Source organism: Sciurus carolinensis, chromosome 4 (genome assembly GCF_902686445.1).
Source record: "Sciurus carolinensis chromosome 4, mSciCar1.2, whole genome shotgun sequence".
Classification (NCBI taxonomy): Eukaryota; Metazoa; Chordata; class Mammalia; order Rodentia; family Sciuridae; genus Sciurus; species Sciurus carolinensis.
The window spans coordinates 150,365,899-150,391,838 of NC_062216.1; the positions used below are offsets into that span (position 1 = coordinate 150,365,899).

The 25,940-nt window shown below is 35.8% G+C and overlaps 1 protein-coding gene and 1 pseudogene across 1 annotated transcript; one reads left to right on the top strand and one right to left on the bottom strand.

The window, feature by feature from the left end:
• The first annotated feature begins 2,839 nt into the window (after positions 1–2,839).
• Positions 2,840–20,921, top strand: Mrpl42 (mitochondrial ribosomal protein L42). Its single transcript, XM_047551729.1, has 7 exons — positions 2,840–2,859; positions 2,972–3,116; positions 4,979–5,139; positions 8,917–8,980; positions 10,025–10,109; positions 15,475–15,638; positions 20,551–20,921. The coding sequence occupies exons 3-7, from the start codon at positions 5,070–5,072 to the stop codon at positions 20,594–20,596; spliced, it is 429 nt and encodes a 142-aa protein (XP_047407685.1). The 5' UTR covers positions 2,840–2,859; positions 2,972–3,116; positions 4,979–5,069; the 3' UTR covers positions 20,597–20,921.
• A 3,794-nt stretch (positions 20,922–24,715) lies between these two features.
• LOC124983832 (S-phase kinase-associated protein 1-like) lies at positions 24,716–25,204 on the bottom strand (annotated as a pseudogene).
• Between the last annotated feature and the right edge of the window lie 736 nt (positions 25,205–25,940).

Consider the following 25,940-nt stretch of genomic DNA (forward strand, 5'->3'; position numbering starts at 1 on the left):
AATTATTGTTTATTTTATACTAAACTTATTTTTTCTTTTTCTTGGTACAAGGGATTAAACCCAGAGGTGCATTACCACTGAGTTACATCCCCAGCCCTTTTTCTTTTTTGTTTTATTTATTTTTTTATTTGCAGTGCTGGGGAATTGAACCCAGGGCCTTATGCTTGCAAGGCAAGCACTCTATCAACTGAGCTATCTCCCCAGCCCCTCTTTTTTATTTTGAGACAGGGTCTCACTAGATTGCTTAGAGCTTCCCTCAGTTGCTAAGGCTGGTCTTGAACTTACAATCCTCCTGCCTCAGCCTTCCCAGCCACTGGGATTACAGGAATAAGCAGCTGTGCCCAGATATACTTTCATTTTTAATTACATTTGTTATATTATTCCTAATAGTCAAAAGGGAAAGATTTTATTTTAATGCCTTAGAAATAAGATATCTCCTTGGGGTAGATGTTCATAAAAATTTATTATTCAAGTTTTTATTAAGCACTTACAAGGTACAATTTTAGCTAGCATGGCATGCTTACTACATACCAAGTACATTGCTAAGCGTTGTACATACTTTCTGCTTTTTGATCCACTCAATTATACTGTGAAGTAGAGAACATCGTAATTATCCGCCTCTCACAAAGAAAAAACTGAGACTCAAAAATATTAAGTAAATAAATTGCCCAAAATAACATAGTTAAGAAGTGGGGGAATCAAGACTCAAATTTAATGCAATGGAGAAAAGATAGCCTCTTCAACAAATGGTGCTGGGAAAACTGGAAAACCATATGCAATAGAATGAAATTAAACCCCTATCTCTCACCCTACACAAAACTCAACTCAAAATGGATCAAGGACCTCGGAATCAGACCAGAGACCCTGCATCTTATAGAAGAAAAAGTAGGTCCAAATCTTCAACTTGTTGGCTTAGGATCAGACTTCCTTAACAGGACTCCCATAGCACAAGAAATAAAAGCAAGAATCAACAACTGGGATAGATTCAAACTTAAAAGCTTTCTCTCAGCAAAGGAAACTATCAGAAATGTGAAGAGAGAGCCTACAGAGTGGGAGAATATTTTTGCCAACCATACCTCAGATAGAGCGCTAATTTCCAGAATCTATAAAGAACTCAAAAAACTCTACACAAAGAATACAAATAATCCAATCAACAAATGGGCTAAGGAAATGAACAGACACTTCACAGAAGAAGATGTACAAGTAATCAACAGATATATGAAAAGATGTTCAACATCCCTAGTAATAATGGAAATGCAAATCAAAACTACCCTAAGATTTCATCTCACCCCAATTAGAATGGCGATTATCAAGAACAGAAGCAACAATAGGTGTTGGCCAGGATGTGGGGAAAAAGGAACACTCATACATTGCTGGTGGGGTTGCAAATTAGTGCAGCCACTCTGGAAAGCAGTGTGGAGATTCCTCAGAAAGCTTGGAATGGAAACACCATTTGACCCAGCTATCCCACTCCTTGGCCTATACCCAAAGGACTTAAAATCAGCATACTACAGAGATACAGCCACATCAATGTTCATTGCTGCTTAATTCACCATAACCAGATTGTGGAACCAACCTAGATGCCCTTCAGTTGATGAATGGATAAAGAAACTGTGGTATATTTATACAATGGAATATTACTCCGCAATGAAGAATGATAAAATTATGGCATTTGTAGGCAAATGGACGAAATTGGAGAATATCATGCTAAGTGAGATAAGCCAATCTCAAAAAACTAAAGGACGAATGATCTCGCTGATAAGCGGATGAGGACATATAATGGGGGGTGGGAGGGGTTAGCATTAGGTTTAGGGTTAGGTTTAGAGTTAGGCTAAGGAGAGCGGTAAGAATGAAGGAAAGAAGGACTGTATAGAGGGAAAAGAGGGGTGGGAGGGGTGGGGGGGAAGGGAAAAAATAAACATCATTACCCTATGTAAACTAAAAAAAAATAAAAAAAAAATTAAAAAAAAAAAAGACTCAAATTTAGGCAGATGGGAGTCTCAGAATTCACTTGATAATTTCTATGCTGCCTCCCTAACATTCACTGAGCTCCTAGGAGCTATTCAAATGAAAAGTAAGATGGTCCTATCATAGGGTAAGGTTTTAGGTTAAGGATGGAGAAGATATAAATGTCCCATTTGGAGTTTTCCTAATAGAGCTTTTGAAAGGAAAGTGAATTATAATTTGTGATCTGAATTGTACTTAATAATGTGGAAGACCTTACATTTTCATCGGTACTAATCTTTTTATTTTTATTTTTTTATTTTTATTCGGCACAGGGGATTGAACCCAAGGGTGCGGTACCACTAAGCTACATCCCTTTCTTTTTATTTTATTATTTAATTTTTCTTTTAATTTCGAGACGGTTTCATTAAATTGCCTGCATCAGCCTTGCGAGTCTCTGGAATTACAGGCGCACGCAGGCAGTACTCATCTTTTTCATGTATTTTTCTTGAAACATCTGTGATTTGAATTATGCTGATTCTGTTATTTAGATTAGTATTAGATTGTTAGTAAAAGACAATCAAAATAAAGTGGTTTACACAAGATAAAAGTTTATTTCTACCAAGGAATAACCTAGCGGTTTTCTGAATATTGACATAGTTAATAAAATAGTACTTGTTACTGTCTACGGATGCGTGCTGGGGCAGTGATTTAGTTCTTCTGCGCATCTCTGGCAATGGTGAGTCCAAGGGGCTGCAACCAAAAGCGGGAGGATCGCGGCGCGGATCCCCACCTGTCCTTTGCGCTCGAGCCACTTTCCCGCGGGACTACAGTTCCCAGAGTGCTCCGCGCGCCGGGAGGGCGCGGGGGCGATGACTCACAGGACCCGGATTGAGGCAACATGGCGGTCTCCTGGTGAGTAGCTGGCAAGGTAACCGCTGCCCTCTCCTCTGGTGGAGGAGGTTCTCCAATTTCGACAGGCCCAGAAAGCTTATCGACGGGTTTTGAGGTCTTTCGCTTGTCATAGCCTGCAGGACGAAGCTGTTGGCATCTCCAGACTCCGTCCTCTAAGAGGGCCGGCATGCGATCGCGTGCTTCCTGTAGCGTCTCTAGTGCACTGACCGACACCCGGCTGCAGCTGATTGACCTTGCGGCTCCCGGGACTTCTCCAGGTCGACGTCTTTCGGATCTCTCCCTGAGAGCTATTCTCTGTGCTGTTGGGAGTCTGTTCCTCAAACCCCAGACCCTCTGAGGCTCTCAGTGGCTTTTGCTTTGGGGTGGAATTCCATGCCAAGGGACTTGCACTCTGAAATTGACTCCTTGGGGTGAATAGTTTGACCCTCGACCGGGTGTGCCGGCCTCGGGTAGAGGGAACCTAATGACTCCCAAAGTGTTAGGTTCTTGGGCTTGTGGTCAGAAGACTTGGTTTTGCGTTCCACCCATGCCACGTACTAAATGGTGAGAACAGAGAGCAAATTAATCATTTGAGGTTTGTAAGCCTTTGTTCTTAATCTGTAAAATGAAGATGCCCACTTTACAGATTTATGAGTGTCAGAACACATTGTGCCTACGAAAGTAGGTTGTAAGCGCTGGGGATAGAGCTCAGTTGGGAGCGTGCTTGCCTGGTATGTACAAGACCCTGGGTTCAATCCCCAGCACCACAAAAACAAAAGCCCTTAAGAGAAGGTAGGTTGTAAACTGTAAATAACACTAATGAACTCGGGGTTAGCAGTGCTTAAGTACTGACAGTGCCAGGAATCAGCCTCCATATTTTAGCCTGGCAAATAGGAGGATCTGTGTCTTTTTTGTTGTTGTTGTTCCAGGGATTGAACCCAGGGGCCCCTAACCACTGAGCCACATCCCCCAGCCTTTTTAATATTTTATTTATAGACAGGCTTTCACCAAGTTGCTTAGGGCCTCACTAAATTGCTGAGACTGAACTTGCAATCCTCCTACCTCAGCCTCCCAAGCCCCTGGGATTACAGGCATGCACCACCATGAGGAGCTATGTCTTAATTCCCTTCATCACTCTTCACTGGGGGAAGGGCAGTAGTCATTGAGGTCAATTAAACACAAGGGTACAATAATTGTATCATTTATTCACAGTAGTTCATGAAGATTATGCCGTTTCCCCCATTTTACCATTGAAAAAAATGGAGGGTCATTTAGTTAATAATTTGCCTGAAGTTTCCCAATTTGTAAGTAATCAACTCTAAAATTCTTGGAAGCAGGCCCTTCCAATTTTGTGTTTCTTCATGATTCAAAATAAGGAAACGACACATGGTTAATATAAGTAAGATGAAATGGTGGTGAAAGCACCTTGGAACCTTATGTACATAGAAGATGGTGAAATTTGTGTTTCTCTAGGCATGTAATAGGCCAAGGATAGGCCTTCTTGTTTAATATTTAGTTTAATCAGAAACAATACTACTCTAAGTGATGTAATAAGATCTTGTGTGTGGTACCTGGGAGGTTGTACAGACACACTAGTATGAATGGGACGCTCTGTGTACCCTGTGTAAGTGACAGATTCTAAAAATAATTACACATTTTCTGAGTATTCAGTAAGTGGAAAAAGCTGCACTGAGTGCTGAGATGTTTGCATTTAAGAAAAATAATAACAGACATAGTCTGGGGTTTCTCATCTTAGATTTTGGTGTTGAACTTTGTCCTATTATTAAGTTGTGTGGAAATGCAAAGTTGTTGAAGATCCTTGCTTCAAGTGACTGACCTGTTAGGTAGTGATTCCTGTCTTGTTCCTGTAGTTTGCCATAGGTAGCCCAGATTTTTCTTTTCTTCTTTTTGGTGCCAAGGATTGAACCCAGGGGCACTTAACCACTGAGCCACATCCCCAGCCCTTTTTTATATTTTATTTAGAGATAGGGTCTTTCTGAATTACTTAGCTCCTCACTAAGTTGCTGAGGCTGGCTTTGAACTTGGGATCTTCCTGCCTCAGCCTCCTGAGCCACTGGGATTATAGGCATGTGCCACCATGCCCGGCTAGCACTGATGTGTTTCTTTATCTTTTAAGCAGGAATAAAAATTGGTGTGCCTAGAAGCAGATTTTAAAGGTGGTTGCTCCTCAGAACATCTTTCGTCATATCATCTGATCATCTTACACCACCATGGCAGCAACAGCATTAAAATGGGTGATATCAAAGAGAATTTTCTTGAAGCATTTATTTCCAGTTCAAAGTGAGTTTTTTAAATTTTAATGCTTACAAAGAGTTTTAAACTTTTCCAAATATTTAACACACTTGTTATTGGTTATGCCTATTTGCAGGAATGTTTGCAATAAAGAAAAAGGGGTGAAAACCTAAATGTCAATCAAAAGGGCATGGATAAATTATGCTACATCTTAATTATAACTGTCATGCCACTGTTTCCCACATAGCAAGATCTCCAAATAGAAGAGGAAAAAAAGCATGTCAAAAATATCTATCATGTGATTCTGTCTGTTTGTTTAAAAGATAATCTACCATGTGTTTGTGTGCAGGTGCATATGTGCATATACACAAACGCAGAGGAGATATGGCCCCAATATGGTTATTTGTGCAGACCACAAGTGGTTTTAGGTGATGAACTAATAAAGGGTAACCTTCTCTCATTTGAAACATTTATACTTAGTATATTTACACCTGTAACTTTTTTACTATTTCTTAAATTTTGCAAAATAAAGGGCAAATTCACAGTCTAATCTTAAGAAAGATAATCATTGTTAATATTTTTGTGTATTCTTGGCTTTTTCCTGTGGACCTAGCTATTTAAAAAAGTGTAATTTCTACTTTTGTTTTCTAAAGAACTGTTTAACTATCTTGAATGCCTGTTAATACATATTTGGTACTCAAAGCATGGACCCATATATGTAAATAGAATATCAAAATCTTATTTCTCAACCAACTACGACTGTTTTTGCTTTCCTGATTGTTGTTGTTTGTTTGTTTGTTTTTGTACTGGAAATTGAACCCAGAGGTGCTTCCTCACTGAGGTATATCTCTGGTCCTTGTTTTCTATTTTGAGAAGGGTTGTCATTAAATTACTGAGGCTGTCCCTGAATTTATGATCCTCATTCCTCAGCCTCCTAATTAGCTAGAATTTTGTGTGCCACCATGCCCAGCTTTTTGCTTTCCTTTTCCTCTGTCTCATAGTACTGTTTACCCACTCTTCCCACCCACCTTTTTAGACAGTCTCACTATGCTGCTAAGTCACTGGCCTTAAACTTGGAATCCTCTTGCCTCAGTCTCCTGAGCCTCTGGGATTACAGGCATGCACTATCATGCCCAGCTTCCTTTTCCTATATTCTGTTCTCCCAGTTCTAAAGTAGATATGGTTAGAAAGCTACAGTAGGTATGCTTTTTTTATGTTTAGCTCTGTTAGCTAACTTTTTATACATCTCTGCCTGACTTTAATCTCTCCTTCATGTTTTCTGTTTACTACTCTTTGTAATTAAAAGTTTGTTTATTGAGTTAGGGGGAAAGATTTACTTGAAGATCAGGGCAAAAAAGTAATAAATAGGTAATTTGGGGGCAATCGAGGCAAGGAAAAAATGGTTTGCCTACTAAGCTCTTTGGTTAAAATAGTGTTCAAAAGTTTACTAAATCCTATTTTTGTTTATTTTTTATTTTTATTATTTTTTTGGTACTGTGGATTGCACCTGGGGCACTTTACCACTGAGCTTCGTCCCCTCATTTTTTTTAAATTTTGAGGCAGGGTTTTACTTAGTTGCTGAGAGTCTAGCTGAGGTTGCTGAGGCTGGGTTCAAACTTGCAATCCTCCTGCCTCAACCTCCAGAGTTGTTGGGATTACAGACATGTGTCACCACACCCTACTAAATCCTTTTATAGGAAACCTTGTGTTCCTGCAGACTGTTCTTCCACTCTCCCCCGCTTTATTAGGACTCTGAGCATTATAACATTTATCATTTCATTCAAACTATAATCAACTTATAATTAATTAAATACAGAAGGAGATTGCTCTAGATTAGCTATAAACTAAAATAAGAAGTCAGAACAAAAATTTCACTCATCTTTTGATTTTCTAGGAGCATTTTTGTTGTTGAGAATTGGGAGAAGGGCCCCTGCTGTTCAGCCTCCTATTTACCTTTATAAGAACCAAAGTGGATGAGAAGTCAGACCTAATCTGTTTTTACACAGCCCATGCCTTAAAACAGCAATTAGTCTTTATATATCTGAGAAACAGTTACTCCATTCCTGAATAACTAAAAATTATTATTAACTTTTCCCTGCATTTCCCCCTGCATATGTATTGTGTCTATTTTGGTATCCCTAGTGCCTAATATATATGATAGAGGGTAAATCAGTCATTATTGAACTCATATGAGTGGATTGGAATCATTGTCAGAATATCTAGTCAAAGTTAATTTAGGTTACCCAAGAAAATCATTCCATTATCATTTAGTCATCCCAGTAATCAGGGACTAACTAACTTCTTTTATGAAGCTCATTTACACAATTATTATCATTAATATTATTATCAAAGATAAAGTATCATTACTGATATGTTTTATATGAAAGGGAAGGACATTAAGATTGGAGGCAAAGCAAAACTCACGATTTGAGAGAAAGTACAAGGAATAAAAATATAAAAGGGCCTCCCCATATTTTAGAAGGAACATTTAAGACTTTTCCAAATATATGGTCAACATGGAAATGTAGAATTTTATATTTTTTTAAAACATATTAATCCATTTAGTTCTTATAATAACTAATGCCAAAAAAAAAAAAAAAAAAAAAAACCTAATGCAGTGGGGGAAAGGGGTTTCAAAGAAGATATCGCAATGTCATATGAATCATTGATTTAGGGACATGTAAAAGAGACTCCCCTGTGATAGAGGTTAGCAGGTGGAGAGAGTAAAGAGGATTTCATGGACGACGAATATACCAGTTTGAAAGATGAGTGGTATTTGAACAAAGTATGGATGGTGTTCTATACTGAGGATGTGACAGAACAATGGAGATGGGAAATGTAGGATAGTTCATCATCCCATGCAGCAGGAACAAGACGCTCTTTTGAGACATTGATCCTTGACTTTAGCCAAGACACTTTAAGAATTTGCTTTTAATTACACTGAGCTTGCCAGGTGCAGTGGTGCATGCCTGTAATCCCAGTGGCTCAGGAGGCTGAGGCAGGAGGGTTGCAAGTTCAAAACCAGTTGCAGCAACTTAGTGAGGCCCTGTCTCCAAGTAAAAAATAAACCAGGCTGAGGATGTGGCTCAATTCTTGGTACCAAAAAAACAAAAAACAACAACAAAAAAAACTAACTATATATGTTTATATAAAAAAATGAGGTACCTCTAATTTTTTTTTTGTATTTAAAGAATATTCTTTCTTTGAACATAAAAAGATTTTTTTGCAGATTTTTAAAGTAATTGCAGCTCTTGAATTTCTAAGTATTTAAAAAAGGAAAATATGTTTTGAAATTGTTAAAAATTAACTTTTTTTAATCAAAATGTACCATTCTCCATTTATAAACTATGCTCCTTGGGATGTCTAAATACTTTATGTTCTTTATTGGAAAGATTAGAATTCCCAAATACTTTATTGTCTTCTCTCATCTTTGGTCCTTGTTCTTGTTGCTTCCTCTAAAAGGAACACCACTCACCCCTTGTCACCTCCTCATTCCTTCTTCCTTCAGAGCACCTTAGACATCATTTCCACTGGAAAGGCTTTCCTGAACCTGCACAGTTGCATTTGGTAGCCTGTCCCTGTGCCATTTCTCTCCCAATGCTTACCCATGCTAACGGCACTTACCATTATGTTGCAATTGTTTCTTGTCTCTTTCTTACCAGCAGCCTGTACCCGTTTAAGGGTAGGGACTCAGTCCTGACTCCTTCTACAAACCTTTTTCACAATAAATAGTACATTGGTTAAATGAGTAAAACAAACTTTAAATTTATGTGAGAACATATGCCCCAATTAACTAAATCTCTTTTACTATTTGGGTTTTTGCAGACGGAGCTTTATCTGGTGTTTGTCAAAAATCTACATTTTCTTCTCTTCCAGATGACTATAATTGGTATGTATTAAAATTCAATTAAAAAATAACAGTCTTAGCTGTATCTGAAATGATTTAATTTTATTTTCTGCTTGCTTTTTTGATTATTCTTTCTTTAATTTTGTTTTTAAAAATTATTTCCATGATCTTATTTACTCAGTATCTGGGATTATAAATGTTTTAAATATCATTATCATTGTGTTTCAGTGAATATTTAATTTGTTTTAAGACAGACATGTTGTTAGAAATGCTGTCTTCTTGAAGCATGCTTTAGCTTTTTAGAGAAGTTAGTTTTTATACTGTTTCTCTTTAGGTTCATATCTATTAGTTTAAGTTGTTATTTATCTTTTATTTGACACTGAATAATCCTAAATTACACAAATTTTTAATACAGTACCTTTTATTTAATGCCAATCACCATGCTAAGAATTAAGAGCAACCTAACAATGTCTTTGTTCTCTACAGAAGTCTCTTGTGCAGAAACTGTGACATTTTTCTTAAAGCCATGTGATTTTTGTAATTGCAAATTATAGTAAAAACTTATCTGCTTCTCTTTTGATGTATTTTAATTACACATTTAATGAGTACTATGTTAAGTAGTTAGTGGTAAATTAGACTAGGTAACATTTTTTTGAATCTAAAAATTAGATTGAGTCATATAAGATTTTTGCATTATGTAAGACTCCATCCTGGGCCAGGGCTGGGGCTCAGTGGTGGAGCATTTGCGTGACATGTGTGAGGCACTGAGTTTGATCCTCACACCACACGTAAATAAATAAATAAAATAAAAGTAGTGTGTCCATCTACAACTAAAAAAATACATTAAAAAATACTTTATTTTTCATAAAAAATCATTGGTAGTTGAAATGTTCATTGCAGTGACATCATGGTATTTAATCTTGAAGTCATGATGAAATAATGTGAGTTGAAATAGTCTTGAGTTGTCTCCCATTTTAAGGTTACCAGGTTTGCCAATCCAGTGATATAGCATCTTCTTTGTTATTAATTAGTTTTGCTCTGTCATAAATAACAGTATGACTCTATTTTCTAAAATGTTCTTTTCAGCAAAGTAGAGCTCGCTTTGACTTCTGATGGCAGAACAATAGTGTGCTACCACCCTTCTGTGGATATCCCATATGAACACACAAAAGTATGTATGAAAAAATCTCCTATAGTTTTAAATTTTCTGTTAGTAACGTTCATACTTATTACAAATATCCAAAAAGAAGGGAATGGCCTGATTTCCTTCATTTGGTTTATCTTCTTTTGACTTTTTTAAAAAACTGTTTTGATTCTTTTTTTTTTTCTTTAAAGGTTTTTCTCATTATACAAAATAAACTTTGTAAATGCAGTGATGACATCATTTTTCTGGTCTAAAAAATTGCATTGATATCTGGTTAAGGATTATGTATATCTAGTATAAAACTATAAAACATATTATCTCATACTATCCCATATTATTATTTAATACATTTGGGGGCTGGGGACATGGCTTATTCAAAAAACTTTCATTTTAGAGTATTTCACAACTTTCATACTGTTGGTTCTGATAATCTTTTTAATATTTGATAAACTTTTTTATAATTTATTTTGATTCATTGTAAACAAATGGGGTACAACTTGTTTATCTGAAAATTTTTTAATTTAGTTTTTTTTTTTTTTTTTTTTGTACCAGGGATTGAACCCAGGGGCACTTAACCACCAAGCCTTGTCCCCAGCTTTTTTTATATTTTATAGAGACAGTATCACTGAGTTGCTTACAGCCTCACTAAGTTGCCGAGGTTGAACTCTCGATCCTTCTACCTCAGCCTCCCAGGTGGCTGGGATTACAGGTGTGTGCCTCTGTACCCAGCTTATATAGTTTTTTCTAATTAGTTATTATGAGTATATATTTTAAGTGACCCAGTTTAATTTTTTCCTGTGTCTGCAAAGCCAGGGCACTAGATAGAAGAGGTTTTGTTTTGTTTTGTTTTTGTCTTTAATAGAATTTATTTTAGTTTGACTTAAGCCTTTTTAATTATTTTGCATTTAAAATGCTTTTTTTCTATTTAATACAGTATATTCGATAATGGCCAGTTTGCTCTCTGAGGAGAAAATAATTAGATAATGATACATTCAGTGGCACCTATTTTTAAAAATCATTAGACCAGAGTGCTGGTTAATTTGACAAACTAAATTGCTAGTTTTTGTTCATTGTTTTCCACTTTTTAATCTTACCATTTTGTCTGCCTTCCTGTGCATTCCTAGCCAGATAATATAGGCACTAATCCAGTGCTTTTTTTTATTTCATTTATTTTCATTTCTTTGGTCAGTGTGTACAAAATGGGCCTCAGTCACTGAATCTGGGACCATATACTGTCCAGCTCACAATATATTGTGCCTTCTTCTGTTATTGTCTTGTGTATCTTTGGTGACTTGCATTTTTCTTGTAGCAGTTATTCGAAAGAAGCCTAGGACTGTCAGGTTATTTCTCAGCATCCAGCCTCTTATTCCTAGATCACTCTTTACATCCCTGAATCTGACCCTTTTGTCCTCAATTCTGAAAATTTCCCCACTGTAATATTAGAACTTAAATATCATTGATAAAATCTTCTCTAATCTTCACCTCTTCCTGAGTGCTGCCTTTACCTTCTGTCTGTAATAGACCTGACTGTTCACTGGGGACACTGTTTCCCCAGCAGCCCTTTTAAATAATTGCTGTTTGTCTCCAACATCCTATTGCCACTGGGCTGAGAGGTACAGTAGGTATAATACAGTTCTTCATTGTCACATCCAGATCATTTCTCCTTTCTCTTATGATTTCTAGCTTTATAACTCATATCATCAAACCATACCATCAATCTTTTTTCATTGTCATTTACCAACCACCAGTTCATTTCTCTTCCATCCTTATATATTCCTTGAAGATTTGAGGCTTATATCCAACATTGTTGAATCTAAAACCTGTTGGTTATTTTTCATAGAGTCAGGTTAAAAGGTCTTCCTTTTTACTTCTGCCTGATGTGTATTTGATTAAATTACTAATATTCTAAAAATATTTTTTAGAGCTTAGGATTACTGGTTTAGGAAAATAATGATATTACCCAAGGAACAAAAAAATAATGATTTAGAAAAACAAAGTAAAAATGTAAACAAAAATAAGTTGGGTTTTTTTTTGTTTGTTTTTGTTTTTGTTCCTGGGGATTGAACCCACAGGTCCAACTATGTTATGTTCTCAGTGGTTTTTTTTTTTTTTTTTTTCCTAGCTAAGTTGCCAAGGCTTGCCTTGAATTGTGATCTTTCTGTCTCAGCCTTCCAAGTCACTTGGATTACAAGCATGCACTATCACACCTAGCAAGTACATCTTTTTAGTAATTGATATTGTGGAAAATTTTGGAAGTCAAATTTTAAAATTCTTCTTTTTTTTTTTTTGTGGTGCTGGATATTGAACCCAGGGCCTTGTAACCCAAAGTGCAAGGCTAGCACTCTACCAACTGAGCTATATCCCCAGCCCCAAATTTTAAAATTCTTAGGAAAATCAAGGGAACTTCAGGATGACAGTTCTGAATATTTCATAAAGTTGACATTCTGTTTTATTTCATTTGTTTTATTAAAATACATTCCCTTCTTTGAAGTTTGATCAAGGAGTACTGCATAAAATAATTCTGAGTGCCCAGGGGCACTTGTTATAGACCTTAAAGAATCCATTAATCTCAATATCTTCTTATCTATGCACCTAGACATTTTTTTAAAAACCATACAAGAATTTTTGATAAATTAGAATTAGACCTGCTCAGGAATAGGAAGACATAATAAGCATTTATTAACACATGACATTAACTTTGATAATATGTAAAACATTTACTCTTTAGCAACAGTTATAAAAGACTTAAAGAAAATTGTTAATTACAGACTCTATCAACCTAATTAACAATGGGGAATCAATTCTCCAAATATAGTTTATTAAATAGCAGAGTATTGCAGTGAGAGAACAAACGCCATAGACCATAGTCAGCTGTGAGTATATTTAGGAGGTTGAGACAAGGGGAAGTTTCTAGAGGCAAAAGGAAGAGGACTACCAAAGTTGTTTTGAAACAATCCTTGGCTACAAGGATCAATAACAAGGGTGGCTTCAGTCCAAGGTTGACCAGGCAGTTTTTGGGCAGATGGCCTGATGATGTAATTTTTTGTGTAAGGTTACAGTGGCCTTTGTGCAAGGTTGTGGTTTTGGCAGAGTCTCTTGTGTTTGTTCTTATCAGGAATGTGTGCACGAGATCCGCTTCTGAAACTCTCAGCTTTATTTATGTCCTTATTTTTCTGTTAGGGTTTGACACAATTGATCCCTTTTTGATTCTGACAACTCTCATACTCTAATCCCATGTTTACTAGTACCTCTCAGGGTATAATAATAATTTACAAAGACCCTTACTAATATTTCACTTTATACAAAAGGGATAATCTTTTAACATTTACATTAAATGTCCAAGGAATGCTTCCTCTTTAAAATGTATTTATATCACTTTATTGCTGATTGGGGCCTTAAAAGAAATGTAAATAGCTACCTACTGTTTATTAAACTCTTAGATTATGAGGGACAGCAAAGCATACTGTATACTATATTTATACTATAAATTTATTCATATAATAAATAATTATTTCACTTAATCCTCATTAAACTCTTATGAGACAGATAATACTTCCTGATTTTACAGAAAGGGAAAGTGTGTGTAAATAATTTGCCCAAGGCCACAGAATTACTGAATGCACATGTTCTTAAACCTCTTCATTATACTTCCTCCTCTCCTACGTTAGGAGGGAGAACTAGACCACTAATAGGTAAGTGGTTTCTTTTTAGTCTTTTTAAAGACTTTTCATAATCTGACATCCCAAGATTTGTTAAAATCATCTCTTAAGTGTTCTTGCTATGTTCCATCACTTACTCATCTTTCTTGTCCCTCATAAACTCCTGTCTAATAATAGACTATCTACTAGACTCTGACTTGACTCCTTTCCACTTTCACTGATATCCTCATTACTTTGCATTTCTGAAGTACTTATTCAATTGTGCCCCTCCACTTGCTTATATATATATATATATATATTTACACACACACATACATACACACACATGGTCTTTTACAGAGGTCTTATTGTTTCCTGAACTTAAGCTTAATGTAAGCATGTTACAATATTTAATACCGTGGTAGGATATCATAGTTGTCAGTAATAGTGTATGAATATAAAGAAGCTTCTGTGCAAGCGTTTCATATCTCATTGTAAAGTCATATATTTATTGTACTATAATTATGTATGGTTATTTGTAAAGCAAGGCATTGTTACCATTATACATGTTATCATTATTAATGTATCATTTTCATCAATAGAATATGATTGTTATTGCTACATACATTAATACCATTAAAATATAGATAACTTGAGTATCCAAGTCAGTAATTCTTTTTTTTCCAACTGTGCTGCACATCAAACCCAGAGTCTTGTGCCTACTAGGTCATGCTCTATTGCTGAACTGCATCCTCAGACCAAGTTAGTGATTTTTTTTTTTTTTTTGGTGCTACTGGGAATTGAACCCAGCGTGCTCTACCTAAGTTAAATCCTCTTCTGTTTTTTTGAGACACGGTCTCACTAAGTTGCCCATGCTGGTCTTGAATATTTTTCTGCCTCCTTCTTCTGAGTCATTGAGATTATAGTCAGGTGCCACTGCACCTGGCTTCAAGTCATTGTTTCGTAAAGGCTTGAGTGAGCTGCTGCTAGTGATGGGAATACGTTTTATCACTCCTATGCATTGGGGAATGCAAATTTAGTAACTAATATCTTGGTGGGTAAATGGTCCACGTTATTGTGAAGCATCATTTGATGGCATTTCAACCGTCTGAAGTGAAAACAGTGAAAAGTTTTCTGCTTCCATTGAATATGGGAATTGTCAGTTTTTTGTTTTTTGTTTGTTTGTTTGGTACTGAGGATTGAACCCAGGGCTGCTTAACTAGTGAGCTATATCCCTGGCCCTTTTTATGTTATTTTGAGACAGGGCCTCAGCTAAGTTGCTGAGGCTGGCTTTGAACTTGCAACCCTCTTGCCTCAGCCTTCTGAGCCACTGGGATTACAACATTACCACCATGCCCAGCAGGAATTTTCATTTTCAATGAAAGGTTTTTTTCATTGTAGCTCACCATAATGATATGTATATAACTGTAACCTTTTAAGTTAAAGAAATAATAATGGTTCCAATTTATACTTATGGAAAATAGAAACTAAAGTACAACATACTTTATTACTGGGAAAAGAAAACCCAAGTAAGAATTTTATTATTGGAAAAGAATCTCAAAATTTGTGACAAGAAAAATATTTCTTACCTTGTTGAGTAATACAACTAAGCAAAACTGTTCCTGATAACTTGTTTACCTCCCCTGAGGTGCTGTAATGAATTATTGAGTATGGAAATTGTTTTATTGTAACTCAGTCAAATCCTGGGTAACATTTCTACATTTTGATGTTGTTTGTTACTACTTATTTTGTAGCCTATCCCTCAACCAGATCCTGTGCACAATAATGAAGAAACACATGATCAAGTGCTAAAAACCAGATTAGAAGAAAAAGAGGAACACCTTGAGCAAGGACCCATGATAGAAAAACTTAGCAAAATGTTCTTTACTACTAAGCATCGTTGGTATCCTCATGGACAGTAAGTATTTTTTTTTTTCTTCAATTCTGACTGTATATGCTAAAGGAACACATAACTATCCTTCCATTAACAATTTCTGAAATGGTATTCTGCATGAGAAAGTTAACCCCAAGTACATTTGTATACTATAATACTGTGTTGTATACCACGCCTCCTACACATCCCCATACTGGGGACTCAACCCAATACCACTGAATGAGCTATGTCCCTAATCCTACTCTTTATTTTTAAAAATTTGAGGCAGACTCTTACTAAATTACCAAGGCTGGCTCCAAACTTGTGATCCTACCATGTCAGCCTCCTGAGTAGCTGGGATTATAGGCATGCACCGCCTTGCCCAGCTATATTGTACTTTTATATCAACATATATACCATAGTTAAAATGAAATAATGCTTCTTTGTTTTAATGAGAGAATTTAAACAAGGTTTTCTGTGAATTTTATAAAAGTCCTTGAAAATGCTATTCTATGATAGTCATTAATTAGTGTGTGATTTTTATCTTCCTACTAAGAAATTAATCTTATTCTCAGACCTTTATGTATTTTTTTAAAAATAGTTGGTATGCGGCAAATAATTCGACAGTATATATTGTTCTCAGTTCCCTTTAGAAACTACAGTTGCCTTTTTCTCATATCAGTTCTTCTATCTCTGGCTTTAATTTTCCTATTTGAATCTTCTTTTTCTTTTCTTGTGGTGTTAGGGCCTAATATATGTTAGGCAAGTGCTTTAATGCTTAGCTGTACCCCGGCCCAGAATCTTTTCTTTCATATCTATCATCTTCCAGACCAAACTATGAGGATTTTTTGTTTATAAATATAAACAAAAAGTGTTTGAGCAAACTTTATTCTCATTCACTTGTGTAACTGCCACACTTGTGACAGGCTACATTTATGGAACTAATGAATATACATTCATCAGTCTCCTCTACTAAGTGCTAGATGATCAGAAGCACAATCCCTGTTTGTAAGTTATTTACACTCAAGCAACGATGATAATGGAGTAAACAAACAATTAAAATCAAGGGTGATAAAGCCTCTTGAAGGATGGTTCAGAGATACCTACGGGGAGTGGGGGGAAAGCTCTGTAGGCAGAAGGAACAGCATGTGAGATAAAGTATGCTGGGGAAGTTGCCATAGTTCAGATCGGATGGAACCCAGATTATGTGCAGGAATGTAGGAAGGGTATTGGGAAGGGTTTTGTGCTGAGCAGTTTTAAGACATGAACTGACTTATACAACATTTATACATTAGAAAAACATTAAGAAGGCTCTGTATTTGGGATAAAGTGATACGAGGAAAGACTAGAGTTAGGGAGATGTGTTAGGAGACTATTAACAATAGTCTGGTGGAAAATGTTGATGATCTAAATGGACTTCCACTGGGAATAGAAAGAAGGGAAATGAAAGAAGATTGGTATTTAAGAACTTTAATCAGCATTAGTAGATATATGATAGGGAGAGAGGGAAGAGATAAGAGACCTTTCTGACTGGGGTGTTTGGGTAGATAGTGGTGCCATTTATGTGAATGGGGGGGGGGAAACAGGTTTGGTGGTGAGGAGGATGAACCCATTATTGATTGAGTTTTAAGGGTCTGTGAATCATCTGGTAGGAACAATTCTCAAAGGAATAGATCTGTGGATCCCAGAGCTCAATTCACTTTTTAGTTTAAAAGATGCTTTCTCTCTTAACTTTAGTTATGCCTGAGATTCCCCAAGGCACTGCCTCATACAGTACATCTTGGTGAAATTCACTCTGAGAACTTTAATTACAGTTGCTGTGTAGATAACATGCAGCCTATTCTGCCATACATTTTTTTCCCTCAGTCTTATTACCAGTATCATTGTCCTTAGACTATTTCAAACTAGACTTCTTTCCAAAGTTTTTGATTCATTATAATAAAACATGACCTTTTCCTGTCTAAAAAAGCCCCTCTTTTAACAATCTCAATACTGAAGGTGATATTTCTGTATCAGTTTCCCAAGAAAAAATTGTGTTTTGTTTTTGTTTTTTTGGCCAACAGGGTCTTTAAATTCCTGCTTCTATTTCTTATCTCCTTTGATTCCTTAATTTTTCTTTCTTATTTAGTACTCAGTTTTTATGCATGCTCTGGGTTTTTACCTATATTTGTAATTGTATGTTAGGGTGACTGAAAGCAAATTAGCAAGCTAATCCATACCCCCATATCTTAAATTATTACCGTATTCTAAGATTTCTTTCCGAGATTCATAAATCTCTCAAATTTATCTTTTAGTTTTGTCATGTTATCCAGATATTTGAGTTTAAGCCTAACCCTGAACTTCGTTATTCTTTATAGCTGAGTAATATTCCATTGTATATATATATACACCACAGTTTCTTTATCCATTCATCAATTGAAGGACTTCTAGGTTGGTTCCACAGTCTGGCTATTGTGAATTGAGCAGCTATGAACATTGATGTGGCTGTATCTCTGTAGTATGCTGATTTTAAGTCCTTTGGGTATAGGCCGAGGAGTGGGATAGCTGGGTCAAATGGTAGGTCCATTCCAAGTTTTCTAAGGAATCTCCAGAGTGGCTGCACTAATTTGCAACCCCACCAGCAATGTATGAGTGTACCTCTCTCCCCACATCCTCTCCAACACCTATTCTAACCCTGAACTTTGGTAAATGCTTTCAGTATTTGTTTCCTTCTGGTATCTCCCATATTGCTGCAATCTTTTGTAATCATTGCTCTTAACCAAGTCACTGAGGATATGAAAATCCTCTGAAGGGAAGAAAGACTGAAGGCAATATTAGGAGTCTTAAAATGAAATATGCATGTATCAAGAGTTTGTATCTTTTTATTTCTTTTGTTCTCTTTTATGGGCGGACCACAATTTGTTTATCTACCAGTTGATGAACATTTTTAGTTCTTCTTAGTATTTGACTCATATGAATAGAACTGTGGAAATGTTCAAGCATAAGTCAGCGTATTGACATGTTTTTACTTCTTTTGGGCCGATCCCTATGAGTAAGATTACTGGGTCATATGATAAAAACACATTTAAATTCATTAGAAACTGTCAAAGTGACTGAACCATTTAATATTTCCACCAGTAGTGAATATGAGTTCTAATTGCTCCACATCCACCCCAAAACTTGGTATTTTTGCCTTTTTACTTTTTGCCTTCTGTTGGGTAAGTAGTGGTGATTCTAATTTATTTTTCCCCAATGATAATGATGTTGAACATTTTTTTCACATGGCCATCTGTACATTTGTGGTGGGTATTTGTGTGTGTGTGTGTGTGTGTGTGTATGAGTTTTTTACCTCTTTTTTAAAAAAAGTAGATTAGTTGTCTTATTAAGGTATAAGACCTGTGGATTAAAGTACTGTGTGAGCTATGTGCTGTGTAAATATTTTGTCTGTGGCTTGCCTTTTCATTTCCTAAGCAGCTATTGAAGATCGGTAGTGTTTTTTAATTTTGATAACGTTTAATTCACACAGTTTTGCTTTTGTAATTCAGGAGTTTCATGTTCTACTTAAAACATTCTACCTAACCCAAAGTCACTAAGATTTTCTTCTAGAAGTTTTATAATTTTAGCTTTTAGCATTTAGATCTTTGATCTATTTGGGCTGGGTTGATTTTTTGGAGGGGATACCAGAGATTGAACTCAGGGGCACTCAACCACTGAGCTACATCCCTGGCCTTATTTTGTATTTTATTTAGAGATGGGGGTCTTGTTGAGTTGCTTAGCACCTTGCTTTTGCTGAGACTGGCTTTGAACTCTCGATCCTCCTGCCTCAGCCTCCCAAGCTGCTAGGATTTACAGGTGTGTGCCACCACACCCATCTTGGGTTGATTTTTGTTTACAGTGTGAGGCATAAGTTGAGGTTCATTGTTTTAAAAAATATTGTTATTAGTTATTGATGAACCTTTATTTATTTATTTGTATGTGGTGCTGAGGGTTGAACCCAGTGCCACATACTAGGCAAGCGCTCTACCATTGAATTGGTCTAGCTCCTTTGTTGAAAGTCAGTTGATCATATATGTTGGTCCTGGTAATTTTGCTCAATTAATCTCTGTCTTTACAGTAAATAAGTCTTAAAATCAGGCAAAGCCCTCTGTGGTGTTATTTTTCCAAACTTTCTTAGTAATCCTATGTCTTTTGCATTGACCTATACATTTTAGAGTTAGCTTATCAGTTTCTATAAAAAACCTGCTAGGATTTTCAGTCTGTAGATCAATTTCAGGAGAACTAATGTCTTATTAATATTCAGTCTTCCCATTCATGAAAATGGCATATTTTTCCATTTATTTAGATCTTTAAAAAATTCTCTTAACAGTGTTTTATAGGTTATAGTGTATGGATGTTGTGTGTTTTTTTCTGTTAAACTTATCCCAAAATATGTCATCTTTATGTATAGATATGTGATTATAAATCATCTTAGATTTTTAAATTTCCAATGGTTTGTTGATTGTATGTAAAATACAATTGATTTTTGATTTTTTTGTATATCACCCTTGTGTTCTGTGACTTTGAGACAGTTCATTTTGTAGGATTTTAAAATTTTTTTCCTTTTTTTTTTTGTGGTGCTGGGGATTGAACCCAGGGCCTTTTGCATGCTAGGCAAGCATTCTACCAACTGAGCTATATCCCCAGCCCAAGACAAATTATTTTTAGTTTTTAACTCAGGTTACCTCAGAAGTGTCCTTAAGATCTGAAAGAAATTTTTCCAAAATGCTTAATTAATAGGAAGCAGTTTTTATAATGGGAGAATGTAGCTTATTAAGAAATATCTGAGATGTATTCAAAAATGTATTTATAAAATTTCATTGATTTTTTTTCAAATGGTTCTAATAAAAATAGCAAAATAATCATAGAAATTTAAGTTTTCTGTCAGAAGTGATAAACCTTTATTAAAATAATTTATCTCAGATATATTCTTCTTTTCAAGGTATCACAGACGTCGTAAGAAAATGAATCCTCCAAAAGACAGATGATATTGAGATTCTTGGAAGAATCAAAGAAAAATGTTATCCAGTGTCTCATTTGCAATTTGAGAAAATGCAATCTGGTGTATTTACTAATATGTGATATGTAAAATAATAATAATAAAATGTCTTTTCATATGTTAGAATATGTATTTGTTAATCCTGGACTTGACATTTTTATTTAGAGAAACTATTTCATCTTATTTTCCTTTTGAGGTATTAAAGGCTACCTCTTATTTTTATGTGTCTAGTATGAATAGTTTTACATTAAGAGGCAAACATTGTTATTAGTATAAATATGGTTAATAAAATACCCATGCTTCTTTTGAAGACATTTTTAAAATTTATTTTTATTGGTGCATTATGATTTTACATAATAGTGGGAATCATTGTGCTGTATTTGTTACACATAATTTGATCAGTTTCATTCCATTGAACCTTCCCCTTCTTCCTCCCCCATCTGCTTGCTCTCTGTTCTATTTAATTACTACATTGTAAGTACATATAAAAGCTGTGTTCACTGTGGTATATTTGTACCCGGACATAGCATAATTTGCTAGATTTTGCTCCCCAGTACTTCCCCATGCCTTTGCTCTTCCCTCCCTCTTGATTTCAGGAAGAGGGTTTCAAATTGCCTTTCAGAATAAACTTACAAGGATAACCCAGAAAACAGATGTTGGAGCATTTCCATTGGCTTTTAGGAAATAATTAAATTAGTTACATTTTAATCCGTTTCTACTGTCTGCTAGGCTCTTTGCCTATATTATTACATTCTCACAATTCTTTTAATAAGAAGCATCAAGGCTGGGGTTGTAGCTCAGTAGTGGAGCACTTGCCTTGCTTGTCTGAGGCACTGGGTTTAATCTTTGGCACTAAATAAAATAAAGGTTTCATGTCCATCTACAACTCAAACTATTTTTGTTTGTTTGTTTTTAAAGGAGCATCGTCCTCATTATACAGATAAGGTTGAGGGACTTGTACTCTACCTAGCAGACTGGAGAGCCAGGATCCGAAATTGTCAGGCTCCAAAGGCTTCTTCGGTGCATTTGCAGTGACAAATGGGTTGATCTTCTTCACCCAAAAATGTACTTTTCTAGAGATGTTTCTAGAAAGAATATTATTTAATTAGTTTGGATTGTTTTTCTGTCTTAAAAATTACACTAGCATTGGATGCAGTGATGCACTCCTGTAATCCTAGTGACGGGGAAGGCTGAGGCAGGAGGATCACAAATTTGAAGTCAGCCTGAGAAATTTATCAAGATCCTTTTTCAAAATAAAGAGGACTGGACTGGGGATTTATCTTCATTGTAAAGTGCTTGCCTAGCATGCATGAGTCCCTCCCTGAGTTTGATCCCCAGCACTACAGAACTAAATAAAATGTAAAAAAAATAAAAAGGGCTGTGGATGTGACTCCTTGGGTTCAATCCCAAAGACCAAAAAAATAATTTAAAAAAAGCCAGTTTCAGAATACATGCAAACCGTTGCAGCTTAGATTAAAATGTTTCACCAGACTAAACAGTTACAGCAGTGTTAACAGATTAACCTGCATACACGGAATCTTTAGAAGCATTGTGATTTCTTTGAAGCAGGTGAGGAATTTTTTTAAAAATTTAGTCGTAAATGGACACAATAACTTTGTTTTGTTTATTATGCGGTGCTGAGGATTGAACCCAGTGCTTTACACACACACACACACACACACACACACACACACACACACACACACACACCAGGCAAGTGCTCTACCACTGAGCTACCATCCCAGCCCCAGGTGAGGAATTTTTAAGAAGGAGGGGAAGTGCTTTATTCAGACTTGCAAAATATTTTTGATATTTGTAAAGTTGATGTGAAAATAATTTTTCATTCAAAGTCTATAGTTTAATTCTTTCAGTAAAGGAAATTTAACTGGAAGTCCCAGTGGTATGTAAAATGTAAAGAATGGTAAATAAGAGAGATAAAAGGAAATGATTAGTAATGGCTACCCTCTACTACCCAAAGGAAATGTTTTTAAGTGGCTCCTTTTTTTAACTTAATTTTTTGGAAAGAATAAAAATGTTTGATATAAACTTGATAATCTAAAATATTTGCCAACTGTGTTGATATATCTTTCAAAATGGTTCCTGTTTTAAGTTGTAGATGGAACAATATATTTTATTTATTTATATTTATGTGGTCCTGAGGATCGAACCCAGTGCCTCACAGGTAGGCAAGCGCTCTACCACTGAGCCCCAGCCACCGAAATGGTTCGCATTTTCCAGGTTTATTTATACTTAAAATTTTAAAAAGATTGAGTTATGTTATAAATATAGAAAGAATAAAGAACTGGGCTGGGGATATAGCTCAGTTGGTAGAGTGCTTGCCTTGCAAGTACAAGGCCCTGGGTTCAAATCCCCAGCACCACAAAAAAAAAAAAAAAAGAACTGAACCAAGATAAAATGATGCAAATTTTCTTCAACTCCAAGATGCCCAAACCACATACTCACATGTCAATGCTTTGGAGAATTAACTTTAATTTTATTGTACTGGAAATATAGATTAACATGGTAGTTGGTGGAGTTTTGGTGTTCATAAATGGCTGATTTTTAGTTTTGCTAAACAAACATTCCATCAGCAGCATCACTTCCCCCATTCTTACCCCCCACCCCCAACTCCGTAGAAATCTGTCATCCCCTACCACTAACATCCACCCCCATCTGCCACTAGGGTACTGGGGATTGAATTCAGGGGCACTTTACCATGGAACTACATCCCCAACCCTTTTTTATTTTGAGATAAGTTCTCCCTAAGTTTCCCTGCTGGCCTCAAACTTGAACTTGTGATTTTCCTACTTCAGCTTCCCATGTAGCTGGGATTTCAGGTGTATACAACTGGGCCCAGCATCACTAACATTTTTATGAAGTGTCCAGTTACTTGTTTTAGCAGACACTTAAAAATTACATAAAGCAGGATGGGCCTTTCCATTGAATAAACAGCTTCATGAAAAACTACCCAGTTCTCATACTTCATTGATGAGGGAGTAACACCACTTCAAACATAAAAAGCATGATTGCTAGAACCACCAGAGGGCACTCTCGCATAGGGTTCAATTTGAACATCTCGTCCTGAGGGAGTGACTGTTGAAAGCACTTAATTAGCAGAGATTTGGGTATACATTAGTTGACAATATGTAGTAGAATAAATTGCAGTAGTGAAATTAAATGTTGGAATAGTCTGGCCATTTTTCTTTAAAAAAATTATTGGTGCTTTATAATTGTATATAATGGTGGGATTCGTTGTAATATATTCATTCATGCATCTATTTCATTCCCTGGACCTACCCTTTTCTTCCCCTCTACCTCCTTCATCCCCTTTCTACTGGTCTTCTATTCTCATGAGGCCCCTTTTCTTTCCTTTTTTCTCCTCTAGCTTTTGCATATGAAAGAAAACAGGACCCTTGACTTTCTGAGTCCGACTTATCTCACTTAGAGATCACTTATCTGATCACTTATCAGATGTTCTCCAGTTATATATGTTCCTGCAAATGACATAATTTCCTTCTTTATGGTTGAGTAAATCTCCTCTGTGTACATATACCACATTTTCTTTATCCATTCATCTGTTGACAGATGCCTAGGTTGGTTCTATAACTGGTTGTTATGAACTGTGCTGCTATAAACAAGGTATTCGTGTATTGCTACGTATGCTGACCAGAGGTGGTATGGCTAGATCATATGGTAGGTCCATTTCTAGTCTTTTTTTTTTTTTTTTTTTTTTTTTTAACTTTTTGCAAGTTGTTTTATTTATAATGTCAACTTTTAAAAGCTCACTAAAGTTAACTGGACAATAAACTCGGCAGAAATTGCTTTACAAAAGAAGGGAAAGCCCATAATGCTGTGGTTCTCTTTCTACAGAGAACCACAGTTCCGTTTTATTCAGAATAAAGAAAAAAGAAGCTTTCATATTAGAAGAAATTCATAGGTTTGGAGTCTGTACTCAAACTACACATGCAATAAGGACAATATTACTCTAATACAATTGATGTGCTGCTGCATTTGTCTACTGTTTGTCTAATATTAACAATTATAAACAGAGCAGTGCAACTAGTATTTGGAACAATCCTCTTAGTGTTACAGTGTCAGGTACAACATTTCACTTCTCTTCGCACCACTGGTTCTCTTGGTGTACCTGGGCTTCCTCCTCTTCAGTGAAGTCATTTTTGATATTGAAGGTTTTGTGAATCTCAAGAGTTTACCCCTTGATCATGTTGGCAACAGTCTTGCATGTAACATCAAGCAAACCTTTGACGTCTAAGTAGTTTGCAGCCAGAATAGGTTTAAAAAGTGTTCCTTTGTCAACTTTCAGGAATTCTTGGTCCCAAACAGGGATATCATCTATTCACTTTTCTTTATTCTCATCATCCTCAGGAGGAGCAGGAGGGTCCTCCTTGTGATGTGTGCACCACTGAATGACCTTTTTTAATATTGCTGCATTAACATTTGGTAGAGGAACTGGGTCATCATCTCCATCATCCATTCCCAAATCTTCCAACATGGTCTTGGTGGTCACAGATTGTTTGGCAATTTCTACATCAACTTCAAATATCTCCCCATCAGAACTCTGCAACTTAATTGAAGGCATGGTGTTTGGTGTCAAGAAGATAGCAGGCCGGAGGCTGATGGGAGCGGGGCAGCGTCCACACCCATTTCTAGTCTTTTGAGGAATCTCTGTACAGATCTGAGGCCATTTTTCATTCTGTTTATTCATCTATCAAATATAGACAAAACTACAAATTGTGAAAAAGCCTACATTTTGGTTGGTCAATAGCAAAAAATGATTTCTTAAGACCCATAGTACCTTCTGAATAATTCCTACAGAGTAACTTAATTTTTCTAATGACATTGTTTTCCAACCATGAATGTAGTTCACTATTATTTTTAAAACTTAGAGACTAAATAGAAAAATAATTGCCGCATCCCAAGATAGTATTGTTAACATTTTTATACACTTTCTTTTATTTCTTCTGCATAAATATGTTTTAGAAATAAAAATAAAAATAGGGTTTATTATGTGCTATTTTATAACTGGCTTTTTTCACTTAATATAAATATTTCCATATCATTAAATACTCTAATTTTACGGGTACATACTCTATAATATGGATTGTCATAATTTAATTAACTTCCTGCTGTTAGACACCATCATTATTTCTGTTCCATGTTATAAATAATGCTGGTATTAACATCCTGGTGGATTATTCCTGAGTATTTTCTTAGATTAACTTCTCAAAGTATAATTGTTGAATCAAAAAGCATGCACACTTACATACATTTTTAAAATTTGTGGTTTAAGGGGTTGAAGGGGAGAGGGGAAGAGA